Raw genomic sequence first — 14,844 nt, 5'->3', positions numbered from 1 at the left:
AATCAAGAATGCTGCTGATATGCACTACTTGCAGAATGATTTGAGTAGACTGGAATTGTGGGCATGGGAAAATGGATGTCAGTTCAATGTAAAGTCATGCACTTTGGCATGATTAGATATCCAGTATCGTATTGTATTGGTGGGATTATGCTAAAAGAAACTGATCAGGCTAGAGATCTTGGAGTGTTAGTATATAGGAAGTTGAAGTTCAAGGGCCAAATAAGATTCCAAATACAACTCGGAGGATAATTGCAATGCTGAAATGAACTTTCACGTGTAAAGATAAGGATGTCATTTTGTCTCTTTACAAGGCCTTGATAAGACCTCACTTGGATTACTGTGCACAGGTCTGGTTTCTGTTGTGATTCTAATACAGTGGAGAGTGTTAAAAATGATATCAGGATTGTGGAATACCGATTATAAAGACAAGTTGCGAATTTGTAGACTGCAAACAGGAGAAAGAGGGGTGATATGATTGAGACTTACAAACTTCTGAAAGGGTCATACAGGATTTCAGTTAATGGAATTTTTCCTTTTATGGAGGGTGGGGAAAGGACAAGAGGGCATTCTTGGAAGCTGAGAATGAATGCTGCTAAGAAGGGGGTTAGGGCTAGATTTTTCTCTCATAGAGTGGCATGATTGGAATGAATTGCCATTGGATGTTGTGTGTGCAAGCAGTATGAATGAATTCAAGAATAAGTATAACTGGTGCCTGTAGTATGTGTCCTCCCCCGATATGAGTCCCTGACTCCCTGGAGTAGGACTTAAGTATAAAATGTTATTGAAAGTTTATTTTTCACTTGGTTAGACTATAATAAGTTTAGTTTAATCCTTTATCCAAGTGTGAGCAAACAAAGTTTGCACCTGAAAGTATCTTCAGAACTGGGGTAAGGTAGTGCAACACCAGGCAGCTCGTTGCAAAGGTGGAGAAAGATCTCATCACTCCTATCTCAGTATCTCCCATAATGCAAAGCACATCTCCTTGCGGATATGTGTAATGCTATGCATTAAGGCAAGGGCCACTACCCACTTTCAGGTGCAAACTTTGTTTGCTCACACTTGGATAAAGGATTAAACTAAACTTATAGTCTAACCAAGTGAAAAATAAACTCTCAACATCTTTCTCTGAATCCGGAGTAATTTAATAAGGTTGCACACCCTTTGGCAACTCCTATAGGTTAGGATGACCTCTCATTGCTTCTGCCTTTGTATCTCTACTACTGGACCTGGCTCCCACTGACGAGACCTCAACAAAGGTCGAAACCGGTATGGGTAGTGGCCCTTGCCTTAATGCATAGCATTACACATATCTGCAAGGAGATGTGCTTTGTATTATGGGAGATACTGAGATAGGATTGATGAGAGCTTTCTCCACCTTTGCAACGAGTTGCCTGGTGTTGCACTACCTTACCCCAGTCCTGAAGATACTTTCAGGCGCAAACTTTGTTTGCTCACACTTGGATAAAGGATTAAACTAAACTTATTATATAAAATGTTATTTTACCTGTTGATAGCATGGATATTTTTTATTTGCCTTTAAGTCTAATTCTAGCTGCCATATGCATCTTTAAATTGTGTATGTATATGTATGCCATATACATACACAATTTAAAGATGCAGTTTTTAACATCATCAAAAGAGTAAACAATAATTCTGAATTTTTTGTTTTTGTTTAATTATAAAGATCAATCAGACAAGTTTTTTCAAGTATTTTTAGTATATTACAGCGCACAATTTCATAATCGTTTTTACTTGACTAAAGCACAATAAAAGAAAAGAAAATTAAAGATATTCTTTTATTAATTCTTAATCCCTTATGAGTAATACATAAAAATTACAGATAAAATAAAATGTTATTTTACCCACATAATATATTAAACAAAAGTTAATCTTTACCATTTTTTAGCAGAAAACATCAAATCAAAACTACAGAAAGAAAAATAGCGGATGTTTTATTTATTTAGCATCAGTGAGACTGCTGCTGCATCACGGATGACAGATAATTTATATCAAGTTTATAATGTGTAACCTTCAGAGATATGCATGTGCTACTAGTTTCATTTGTAAGGCTACTCTTATTACAAGACCTAACAAAGTTCATCACCGAGAACAATGATTCACAAGAATATGTAGATGCAAAAATGGATAGTAATGCTGTTGCAAGGATTTTGAAACATACAAAAGTTTCTGGAATAGTATCCCAAGTCCTTAGTACCTTGTTTGCTGCATTTCTTTCTGTTACTCCCATCTTTAATTGCTCCTTTTCAATATTTTCCAAGTCAACTCTGAGGTCAACAAATTTCTGCCTCCAAATTGAGCTACTTTGAAAATCATCCATATTTATCCATGAAAACATCTGCAAGTTTAATTCATCCAGTTTTATAGCATCTGGAAACATAATGAATTTTGCAGTCCCTTCTAATTCTCTGAACTCTGCTCAACAGTTGACATAGTGACATTTAAAAATAGCTTTTGAAGAAACTGGTGGTCTGTTTTGTCATCCTTTTGGAGATCATTGATGTATTTCTTTAGGTTTGGAAAATATCTAAATCTATCACTGTCTACATCCCTCTTAAAAACTCCTAGTTTCATTTCAAATGCCTTTATGTCATCGAACATAACATCAAGAGTCTTACCAGAGTCATTTAAATTCAAGTCATTTAAATGTTTGCAAAATCTGCAAAAAATATCAGTTTACAAACCCACTTGATGTTCATATATTTCTTTATAAGACATTTGTTGATTAGTCAAAAAGAGATTTATCTCATCCAGGCATTCAATAAATCGTTTCAGAACAAGACCTCGACTAAGCCAACAATCATTGTTGTACATTATTAGTCCTTTGTACACTGAATCCACCTCATTCAATAGATTCTGAAATTGACTTTTACTTGGTTACTATTTGCATCATTTCTTGAAGTTCCTTTAGGCCAGCTTTTGCACATAGTCTCCTCATGTATGATGCAATGAAAACTTATCAGTGGATGACCAACATGTTTTGCAAACAGATTAACAAATCCTGCTTCCTTACCAATCATGCTAGATGCACCATCTGTTGTGATGGATACCACTTTTGAAATATCAATTTGCCGAATAGATAACTCGTTCATAACTGCTTTACATACTTCAACCCCAGTGGTATGCTCAGGTAATGTTACAAGGTTAATCATCTCTTCACATACTTTGTCAACCCTACAAAATTGAGCAAAGATTGCTAACCTAGCTAATGATGTAATGTCTGTGCTCTCATCAAAACAAATAGAAAAGAACCTCCATGAAGCCAAATCTTTTGTTAATTGTTCTGCTGTATTCCTTTCTAACTTAAGTATCCTATCCTTAACTGTTTTTCTACTCACAGACAAATCTTTAATGCACTAAATAATTTTTATTTTTTCTGAAAGATTGTCAAAAAGTAAAGGAGCACATTCTAGCTATGCTTCTTTAATATATATACGCCCCATCACTGAGTGGTTTTCTGTTGAGCAATAACTTTTGAAACCTCAAAACTAGCAGCAACTAAGTTGGAACTAGGCCTACCTGAAATAAATTTCATCAAAGTGTCACTGTTTTTTTTGTCTTGCTCAGTTCACGAGAAATTAGTTCTCTTTGTTCTTGCTCACTTTTATTGCTTAAGTTCTTATGAACTGTTTCAGAATGTCTCTTTACAGAAGTCCTACAAACAACATTCGGAACATGAAATGCATAATGCTTTATTATCTTTCTTAATCATACCAAATTTTTCAGTCCAGTATTCTTTAAATTCTCTAATATCCTCTTCATTTGAATGTCTGTTTCTTTGCTGGTGGTTATTATATTCTGTACAATCTGTAAAGGGCAGGAAGCAAATAAAAAAAATGATGATGGCATATTTATATATGTAGCATAAATATGAATAGAAAAAAGGAGGAAGAAAGAAAGGAAGTCAAGAAGGGAATAAAGTGAAAGGCAAAAGGGAAAAAAGTAAATTACAACTGAATGACCAAAGTTGTACAACCACAAGATACACACAAAAAATAATTGCTTTCTTCATACAGCTTCCAACTTTAATGAAAATTGGATCATGGGATGTAAAAAATGTGGACAAAGATGTATGGACACTGACAAAAATTATAATTTGGACTCAGAAAATCTCATCATAATCATTCTCTGCATACACCTGCCAAGTTTAAGCAAATCAAAAATTAGTACAGTTATAAGCCTACCTACACCAGTGATTTTCAACCTTTTCCATAATATGGCACACCTAGACTAATTATTAAAATTCTGTGGCACATTCACGGTACATACACCTAAAGACCTCTCGCAGCATGCTGGTTGAAAATCGCTGACCTATACACATGCAAAAGAAAGAGAAGGGTATGCATGCCATCTAATCATGTGCAGATAACACTTCGTAATCCTGAATATTGATAATACATTTCACATAGCTTTAACAATAACTTATGTTTATGGCAATGTAAAGAAAATTTACATTTATATCTAATAAATTAAACATATTAATTGACAATAAATATTTCCAATCCATATTTTAATGACTTGCGATTTAATTAAAATCCATATATATACACACACTTTAGAAAACTGATAAATTCTTTATGAAACACAAAAAATATATAATGATGGTAAAGGAGTCACACCACATCTGGCTGCCTGGCAAACGATGCGACAACTAAACGGGACAAAACTTGTATGTTAGTATATTGCAGAGATAGGTGGCTTGGAAATAGGATGTTTGTTTCCTTTTCTTATTATTACTAAAACAGTTGATGGTGTTTGTTTCTTTATTGCATTTTGATTTGGTATCGCTGTACTTAATAAAATTGTATTCTATTAATGTTGGAATTTTTTTTTTTCCCCACTTGGTTAGACTCTAATAAATTCAGTTTGAAAATGCACCGCAAGCATCAATCATGCCTCCCACCTGACAGGCAACCCTCGTGAACAAGTCAATCCCACTGTGCACAGTTGGTAATTTTAGCAGAATTGCTGCAGTTCCAGTGGGAGGATAGTTTCCTCATTAACTACAAACATTTTTGTATCCAAGTTGGTCTTCTCTATTTTCAAACTTCTTCTCTAGCTAATTATCTGCCTCTATCCTCGAACAGTTCTGTTAAGTGGTCATGCACAACCAAATACTTTGGCTATTAAACATGTTAATTTAATGGAAGACACAGCAGTAACGTATTTATGGTAAACTATGTTTAATTACATCCATTATTACAAGGAATAAGCATGGTTTTTTTTTTTCCAAGCTACTTCAGGCTTCCAATAAACAGAATGGCAGTTTCAAACCAGGCAATGAAATTCATTCTCCACTTAGACTCCCAAACAATGCCACATGGTATTGTCTTATTATAAAATTGTTTTAAAATATCTCTTTAGAACTCTGATTTCAAGATGTGTTCTTTATGAGTCCAATGAATTGCTATTAATTCATGGTCATACACTGTGTTCAAAGATAATGTGTTGCATTCTTGGCTTGGCTAAGTCATTGCTTGAAAACTAGCAGAAACCCACTCCATTCTTCACCTATAAGTTACATTGAATTGGCACATATTATTGCATTGCTTCTCCTCTAAGAAATGTATGTCTGGATGCCTTTGTATACAATCACTAAGTTATTTTCAATGCATAAGGGCAGTGGTATTTTTTTTTAATTTAAATCACTTTTCTACCTGATGAAAAAATTTATTTTACAGAGGCCTTCAAGGACCATGTGCTTATGTGCTGACTCCAGTAGATGGCTGCCCTAACAAGTGCCAAATACAATGGCTCTTAATCACTAACTTAAAGGTGAGCTTTGTATACCTTACACTTCTTACTAAGTAGACATTTTAATATTAAATAAAAAGATTTTAATTTATAACATGCCAGAAACTAAAATGAGATTGTACACCTATTAGATCACTGACTGATTTAATAGTCATTTAATACAATTTGGTCATTCATTTTGAACCCAATCACCAAAGCATTCACGTTTGTGCTTTGTTGGTGATGGAGTTCTGTGTCAGTTTGGCAATAATAGTATAGAACAGCACTATGGAGACCATAAAACTAGGGAGGTGTACAAAATTATTAGAACCATAATAACAGGCAACCAAAACAGACAACAATTAAAGATGAAAAAGGCAAAGTACTGATGAATAAAAATAAAATTGTACAGTGATGGAGAAGATATTGTAGTGAGTTGTATGAAGAAAAACTAGATTTACATAGTGTTAGGAAACTGATTGAAGAATTGAAGCAGATATCACCATCAGGTAATAAGTGTGATATGGACATTTTAAGAGGTAGAAAAAGCAGTAGGATGGCTAAAACACAACAAGAGTCCTGGTAATTTCTCCAGTGATAACATCACTGGAGAAATGATTAAATATGGTGGCAAAAAGTATGGTTACAGAAATGCACCAACTATGTAATATGGTATGGAAAGAAGGGAAAATGCCAGAGGAGTGGGTGAAATCGATATTAGTGACATTATACAAGAAAGGAAATAAGCTAGAATGTAAAAATTATAGAACAATTGGCTTGGCAAGTCATCTTGGTAAGGTGATGATGATATTGACAGAAAGATTGAGAACACAATTGGAAACATACCTTGCACATGAACAAGGAAAGATATTCAACAGATTTTGACAATGTGGTTAATAGTAGAGAAAGCTAGGAGAAAAAACAAAAACATATATACATGCTTTGTTGATTTTCAGAAAGCATTTGACAGTATCGACCAGAAAGTGACATTAACTGTGCTAGAATCCTATGGAATTGATAGAAAACTAATAGCTATATTAAGATGTTTACAAGATGCAGTTGCAGCAGTTAGAATAGGTGATGATTTGGGGAAATGGTTTAGAATAAGTAGAGGTACTAGATGGGTGGGGGGGGGGGGACCCAATATCACCAATTAGAGCAATGGATAAAATGAAGGCAGGTGCAAAAGGAATATCAGTACATGTGATGAGAATTAACAATCTGAGATTTGCAGATGACATTGTTATTATGGAAGAAGATGAAAGAGAACTACAAAAATCATTGAAACTGTTAAAGAAGGAAAGAGATTTGGACATGTGATGAACTTGGAAAAAACAAAGATAATGGTATTTGGTGAGAAGAACACGAAACAAAAGATAAAAGTGGATGGAATTGATATAGAAAATGTAGAACAATTCACATATTTGAGAAGTAAAATGATGTATGATTTGCACTGTAAAAAAGAAATAAAGATCAGGATTGCAAAGGGAAGAACAAATCTGAAGGCCATGGATAACATCTTGAAAAGTAAAGTGATCAGCAAACAAAACTAAGAGTACTGAAAACATGCATCTTTAGCTGTGTACTGTATGGATCTGAAATGTATAAGGAATCAAGAAAAGGAATTTTGGCATTTGAAAAAACTTGTTACAGGAAGATTCTAAGAATAGGACAGCACAAAAAAATCACAAATGAAAAGCTCTATCAGAAGTACAACCAAAGGAGAACCTAATGCAGAAGATTCTAAAATGGAAGCTGCAATTATTTGGACACATCTGCAGAATGAGTGAGGACCGGAAGATAGACATTCATGTTTGGTATTAACCAAACATGAATGCTATAAACAGAAGAGGTAGACCATACAGAGAATGGATAGACGAAATAAAGGACTCGTGTGGAATGGATGTACAGAAACTGCGACATTGTGCACTGGACAAAGAAAGGTGGAAGAAGATAGTTAAGGAGGCAACAGATACCAATGGGCAGTGAGCCCATGGTTTGTGATGATGAAAACCTGGCAACTAGTTCCATATCATCAGTGGATGTTGGACAGTATTTTATCATTAAACTAGTTTCAGCTTTTCTTCGATTCACTTTTTCATTTCCCATTTTTCCCTAGTGTGTTAGGCCTGATGGCCTGTCATGGCAAAGTAACTAGGCTTCTTGAAAACCTAATTAGTACTCTAATGTGCATTTAATCCTGTCTGCATGTATTATGATTAAGAGAGATTTCCAGGAAGTCAAACTCATCAAGGGAGGCCATATATCATCCACATTAGCTTCATACCTTTTCTTGAATTCATTCACATTATCTGCTCTCCCTACTTCCAAAGACAGTCCATTCCAATCTCGCACCAACATTATCCTCTGAGTTGTATCTGCAATCTTTGCTATATAGCCTTTAAACTTCAACTTCTGGTCTTCTAAAACTCCAAGATCCCTAGCCTTATTCGGTTTCCTCTAATATAACACTGGATATCACATTACACTAAAGTACATAAATTTACATTTGCTAGCATTAAACTGATATTTACATACGCCCACAATTCCAGCATATTCAAAATTCTGCAAGTACTTCATATCAGCTGCATTCTTGATTACTCTATTTTGACATCAGCAAATTGTTGTAGGTCATCTGTCAGATCCTTCTCAATGTCATTAATTTAAAAATTGAATACCAATGGAACAAGGACTAATCACTTGGTACACTACTGGTCACATTAAATCTTACAGACTCACATACCACTTTTTGATATCCATGTTCTCTTATCTATGCTAATGTTTTATAATACAATTCCATATTCTCCAATTTATGCAAAAGTTTTCCATGCTTTCAAAAGCCTTGCCTTAGCAAAGAAAGTCCAAAAATATCATGGCATATCCATTCCTCTTACCTAACCCAATGGCAACATCATAAAATGTGAGCAAGTTGCTCAAACATGACCTTCTCACAGTAAATCCACATTAACCACCACTCTAGGGATACTTAATAGGTTGTTAGTTACACACACCAGTCTTTGCACATTACTCACATGGAATGGAATTATCATACATTCTTTCTACCCCCTGTATAATCTTCCCACTCTGTAAATTATATCTGTAAGCCGCATGTGTTTTTCTGACCAATTTGCCTGTTTTGCAGGATGAAAAACCAGCATTTCCATTAAGAAAAACCATGCTGCCTCCATATGAAACCAGCTAACTCAATTTCAGTTGAAATACCCTGATAAAGGTTCTTCATGTCCTAGACAGGATTTGAACTGAGGTCTTGCCTACCAAAGGACATTCTGAAAACCAAACTGAGCTATAGAGGCTAGTCTCTTTTCTTTTTTTTCCTTTATGAATATCTTTTGTCTTCAAAATCTAAGTTTGCTATCTGTTTAGCAACAAGTAACACTGACAATAAATGTATTTTTGTATGAAGGTTCAAGAAGACCTGGCCCATCAACAAGGTGAAGAGATGAGCTACATTATTCAATTGGAAATGACTGGAGCTTCTCAGACAGAGAATGTGGGAAAATATGGAGTAGATCATCATCCAGCAGTGGATGGATAAGGATTGATTATGATGATGAATCTAAAATTAATGCTGCTTTTTGGAAATGCTGTTTAGCCTGGGCTATTATGCATGCATACACTAATCCCTCAGACACAAGAGGTAGAACCATCTAGCACATCAGTGCTGTGTGTGTGTGGGGGGGGGTACAGATAATGAGGGTTGAGAAGGAAGAAATATATTGATATTTTTCTTCAAGAGATGTTGATTGTTGCTGTGGGGGAACACCTCATGAGGAAGGCTGTTTCAGAAGTGAGAGGGAGGTAGAATATAAGAGGAAGAGGAGAAGCAAGTTTGGTGTGTTTGCAGCTATACTAACAAAAGATGTTGGGCAGCTGCTGCTGCTCTTGATTTAACCAGAGAAAGCGAAGCAGTGTCCAGTGAAGCACCTGTAGAAAAAACATAAAGCTGAACCAACTATGTATTACATTTACTGAGCTTGTATGGTGTAACACATTCGTTGCCAACTACGAATATACTCGTAGTTGTTAAACCAGCTACAAGTATACTCGTATGGCGCTTACCGCCGGCAATGAGATTACTGTACTGACCTTGAAGAAGTGAAAATGCTTGGCTTGTGGAACTAGATTCAAAACTGTGTATTCTCATAGATGGTATATGCTCTGCACAAGCCAACTATGAGTATACTCGTAAGATGCTTACCGCCGGCAACGAGATTACCGTACTGACCTTGAAGAAGTGAAATTGCTTGGCGTACGGGAACAGACTATGCCGAAGTAGCGTGGTAGCGAACGTGTTAAATTGTCCATGATATTATTACTTTTATGAACCACAAAGAGAAAACACATAAAGAAAAATGGTTTATTCAACCATCTTATACTCTGGCATTCATCATCAGAAATAAAGTCCAGCAGATATCTTAGTGAGTTTGGATGTAACAAATCTTTTTACCAACTTTCCAAGAGAAGATATTTTAACATTGAACGCCATCAACCTTTTCAGATATTGTCTAGACAACATGTTCTTCAAATTTAAAAAAATTTACTATAAACAGAATGAGAGCCTAGTTACAGTAATTTCAATTTCTTCACACTTAGCAAATATATGTATGGAATCATTTGTGAAAAGATGGCCCTTGAAAAATACCACATAAGGCCCTTGCTTAGATATGTCAATGATATTTTCATTGTCTGGATGAGTTTGAAAGAAATAGTTTATAATTTTTGCAACCTAAACAGTTTGAATCACAAGATTTGTTTCACATTGTAAATTGAAGAAAACAGGACACTTCCTGTGTTCTGATCTCAGTTATTGATCGAACCAGAATATCTTTTGTGTGGTATTAAGACATGGTAGATATTTACATGCTACTTCACATCTTCATCCTGACGAGAAACTAGGTGTCATAAAGATACTCAAAAATAGAGCATGCACCATTATCCAGTGACACCAAAAGAGAAGAAATGGTTTACCTGAGATTATAGCCATTCTTTACTCCTAAAGAATGTCTATAATCTCAAAACTATCAATATTTCTTAGATATTTCATTAAAAATAGGTACATTCCTTAAACTCTATTCAGTAATTTTATATAATCATCTCTGCAATCCGCATACTTCTGTAGATTGGGCAGTTCATCATAAGTTCCATGTTAAATGTTATCTGATCTTATCAGTAACTCATTTGGTGTTGACTACTGATCTGTTTACCTTCACCTATTATTAACCACACACAGATTATTTCCAGATTATATATTAGGTTCATACCAAAAGTATCATTTAATTATCTCTGGTTTCTTCCCACTATGTTCATCTACCCTGAAAACCAATGCTAGTTTTCCCCAAACTATTGAAACTCTCCAAACCTCAACAAATTTGGCTGCATGAGACTGCCTCAAATTTGGGAAACCTACATCAGAAGACCTCAGCCCAATCGCCCAAGAATACCAACATTGCCTGCTAGGGGGCACCAGTAGGACTTTAGGAGAAAGTATAGCTTCCTGCTTCGTCCTCATTTACTGTTTGCTGTGCGTGCATGCACATGTCTTGCTCACAAGTTCCTGTTGAAAATGGCAACATGATGTTGCCGAAATATTGGATTTGTATTAAAAAGTTATTTTAATGTACATCCTAGTCTACGTTGTTATTTCTCTAAACTATTTAGTAATAATGCATAACCAACGTCTAAGCCTTTTCACTAGAATATTGAAACTCGTATTACATTCTTTTTCTTCATCTATGATCTCTTATGCTTTTAAGCGTCGAGATTTTGCCAAAAAGATTTCCATGATGTTCTGTCCAAGGCTTGTTCTTTTGCTTCTTTTCAGTTAATTTCCTTCTTTCCTAATTTTTCTTTAATTTCCTTTTGCCAACCTTTCCTGGGCCTGCCTATGTTTCTTGTTCCTATTTCTGGCTTTCATATATAGTTTTTGCTATTCTTCCATTCAAGTAAGATGTCCAAATCCTCATTTGGGCTTGTGTTATGAATTGGTTCAGAGATGCAACTTGAAGATTGTCTTTTATAGTTTGGCTTCTTATTCGATCTAATCTTGTTTTTTGCACCACTTTCCCAAAGATATTTTATTTTGACTGTTTGAAGTTTATTTGTGTTTCCTGTCGTTAGACACCAAGACTCGCAACAAACAATGAATGGTATGCTGCCATTTTGGTATTCTGGGTAACTTCTTTCTTGTCTAGGAAAGAGCCTTGCATAGAAAACCTTGTTCTCACACTTATCCCGTTATTAATTTATATGTCTAGTCTACCATCTTCTTGTACATATCCCAGGTATTTAAAGGAGTGGACTTGTTTCTCTTCATGATTCTCTATTTTTATTATGTGTTTAGATTAGTTTCTAGATGTGATCATTGTTTTAGTTTTATTTATGGTCACATTCTTTTCTTTGTATCTTCATACCAAATATTAACGTTATACTGCAAATCTTCGGCTGTATTTGCTAGAATCACTAAATCTGCAAAAGCCATATGTGAAATTCTGGTTTCTCTCAGTTTTCTGTATCCTGGACCTTTTTTTTTTTTTGTTTTTGTTTGGCATGCCTTTAAAATTCATCAATTACTACAATAAAAAGAAGAGGGCTGAGGATGCAGCCTTGCCTCACTCCTACATTTGTTTCAAATTCCTGTGATCTGTTATTACAGGTTCTTATATAATTTTTATTGCTTTTATAGAGACTCTGTATGGCCACTATTAAGTTATCTTGTAGCTTATTTTTCTTTAATATTTACCATATTAAATGTCTAGGAACTCGATCAAAGGGCTTTTCAGAATCTATAAAACGTGCATGTAGTTTTTTTTTCCATACTCCAATGTTTTTTCTCTGATATTTGTCTAAAACTGAAGATAAGATAATGTGTACTTCTGTTTTTCTCAAAAGCCATATTGCATTGTATCCTCTATTTGATTCCTAAGTCTCTGTTCTAAAATATGGGCATATAATTTTCCTGGAACACTTAAAAGCAAAATCCCTCTATGGTTTCATAGAGGGATTTTGATTATCCCCTTTCTTAAATATTTGTGATTATTATTGCTACTTCCCACTCTTTGGGAATAAATTTTCTTTTCCATATGACATTGAATAGATTTAATAGAAATTTTATGACTTTCTTTCCTAAATTGTTTACCATTTCTGGTGTTATTTGGTCATGGTCTACTGATTTGCCCAATTTCATTTGAACTTTGAATTTGCTGTTAGCAATTCATTTTCCTGAATTTCCTCACTTTGATCTTCTGTTTTGCTTGCATGTCTTGCTCTTAGAGTTCTATTTTTTTCGTATCCTGCATCTTCGTAATTCCTGGTAGTACTGTTTCCACCTTTCTATAATGTCTTTAGCATTTGTAAGTAACTTTCCATCCTTATTTTTGATGAACTTAATTGGACACTCTTTCTTTGACCTCATTCTTCTTAAAGCATTATAAGAATTTTTGGTTTAGTTTAAAATTTTATTCTAACGAATGTCCGAAGTCTTCCCAGCATTATCTTTTTTTCTTCATTCACTAGGGTTTTAACTTTATTTCTTTGATTGTTGTATAGCTCTCTGTCAACCTGTAACTTTGATGCTATATATCTCTCTTCCACAATTGCTTTTTCTTTTTAATTTCTTCTTTTAGTTCTTCAGTCCATCAAGGTGTTTCATGTTTCTTCTGTTTGTTTGTTTATTGATACCACAAATTTCTTTACTTGTTTCTAAAAGAAGTGTTTTGAATCTGTGAATAGGCGTTCTACATCTTGGTCTTCATAAATATCTTTTTTCTACTTCTTTCATCTTCTCTTCAATTTTACTTTTATACTCAGTGGCTATTTCTTCTTTCTTTAGTTTATAGTTCTTTATGTTAACATTTATTTTCTTGTTACTTTTTCTACATTTTTCAATTTTTTTATTTTATGGATCATTTCCAATACTAATAGTTAGTGGTCATTGCGTATTTCAGGACCTCTATAGACTCTTGCATTTTTTGTATACTTCCAGTAGGATCTGCTTATAATGGGCATAGTTAGTTATAGATTTTTCATCTCTGCTGATCTTTTCCATGGTAACCTTAGGGATTTCTTTATGCTTGAACATAATATTTGCTATTACTAAATTATTCATAAGGCAAAGATTAATTATTCTTTCTCCATCATTATTCTGGGTTAGTTCTCCTTGTGATCCTAACACTTGCTTTATTTCTTCATCTACTTGATTCCCTACCCAGGTGTTAAGATCTCCTAGCAGTATAATATGCCCTTGAACTTTTCAGTTGTTTTTCATAAGAGTTCGAAGAATTCATTTTTAATTTCTTTATTAGCATTATCATTTGGGCCATGTGCAACAATTACAGTAAATACTTGGTTACCTGATTTAAAATGTATAGTGATTGTCAACAACCTTTCATTTATTAGTTGCCATTTAGTATTCTTCGAGATCTGGTTTAATTATATATGCTACCCTTTGTTTTTCCCATTCTCTTTGATTTACCCCTGAATAGAAAAGTGTATATATATATCCATCTTTCAATTTCTGGAAATCTTGTCCTTGCTTTTTTGTTTCTGTAACTGCTAAGAGATCCAGTCTCGATTTTTTTTAAATTCATATATTAATTCATTTTCTTTACCATGTAAACTTTTAACATTCCATGTTCCATATCTCGTACCTTTTTCCTTATTTTGTCATTAACCATTTAGGCAGTTCAGCTGTCTCCTGTTTCTTTTAATCTGTAAAGTTTTAAGGTGTGTAGGGGGGATTAGCCTTCAGCACCCGAGTCTGGTGGTGGGGCTGCCACCTACGAGGGTTCCAGACTGGCCTTTGAGAAAGTGCTATCCTGTTGGTCCATGGGAGGTATTTTATTTCTCTCCTACCTTCATAGTAAACTATGACGAGCATTCCCTGATCCACCACCTGGAGACATGCCAAAAAGGGGTTACAGGTGTCCCCCCACATGGGATATATTACATTCACTTATCTTTATCTCTAAAATAATATAAGAGAATTTGTAATATAAAAGAAACAATGTTTAATTAAATAACTATACAAACATAATTATATAAAGAAAACTGTAAGAGAGATTATACTTCCTCTCA

The 14,844-nt window shown here is 34.5% G+C and overlaps 1 protein-coding gene across 2 annotated transcripts in view; it reads left to right on the top strand.

Annotated features, from left to right (window-relative positions):
- LOC150098908 (stAR-related lipid transfer protein 3-like) overlaps window positions 1-14,844 on the top strand; it is a 201,737-nt gene that overhangs the window by 173,722 nt on the left and 13,171 nt on the right. The window contains exon 12 of one of the 2 annotated variants that reach the window (XM_090405027.1): window positions 5,700-5,793. The exons of the other annotated variant lie outside the window; for it this stretch is intronic. Coding sequence (XP_090261153.1) covers window positions 5,700-5,793 — 94 coding nt within the window. The remainder of the gene's footprint in view (window positions 1-5,699; window positions 5,794-14,844) is intronic. 2 annotated transcript variants of the gene reach the window in all.

The sequence above is a fragment of the Typopeltis vanoorti genome, chromosome 15 (assembly GCF_054136105.1).
Source record: "Typopeltis vanoorti isolate ZY-2024b chromosome 15, IOZ_Tvanoo_1.0, whole genome shotgun sequence".
Lineage (NCBI taxonomy): Eukaryota > Metazoa > Arthropoda > Arachnida > Uropygi > Thelyphonidae > Typopeltis > Typopeltis vanoorti.
Note: the sequence above shows the minus strand (reverse complement) of the source record. Positions and strands in the feature narration are given on the sequence as shown.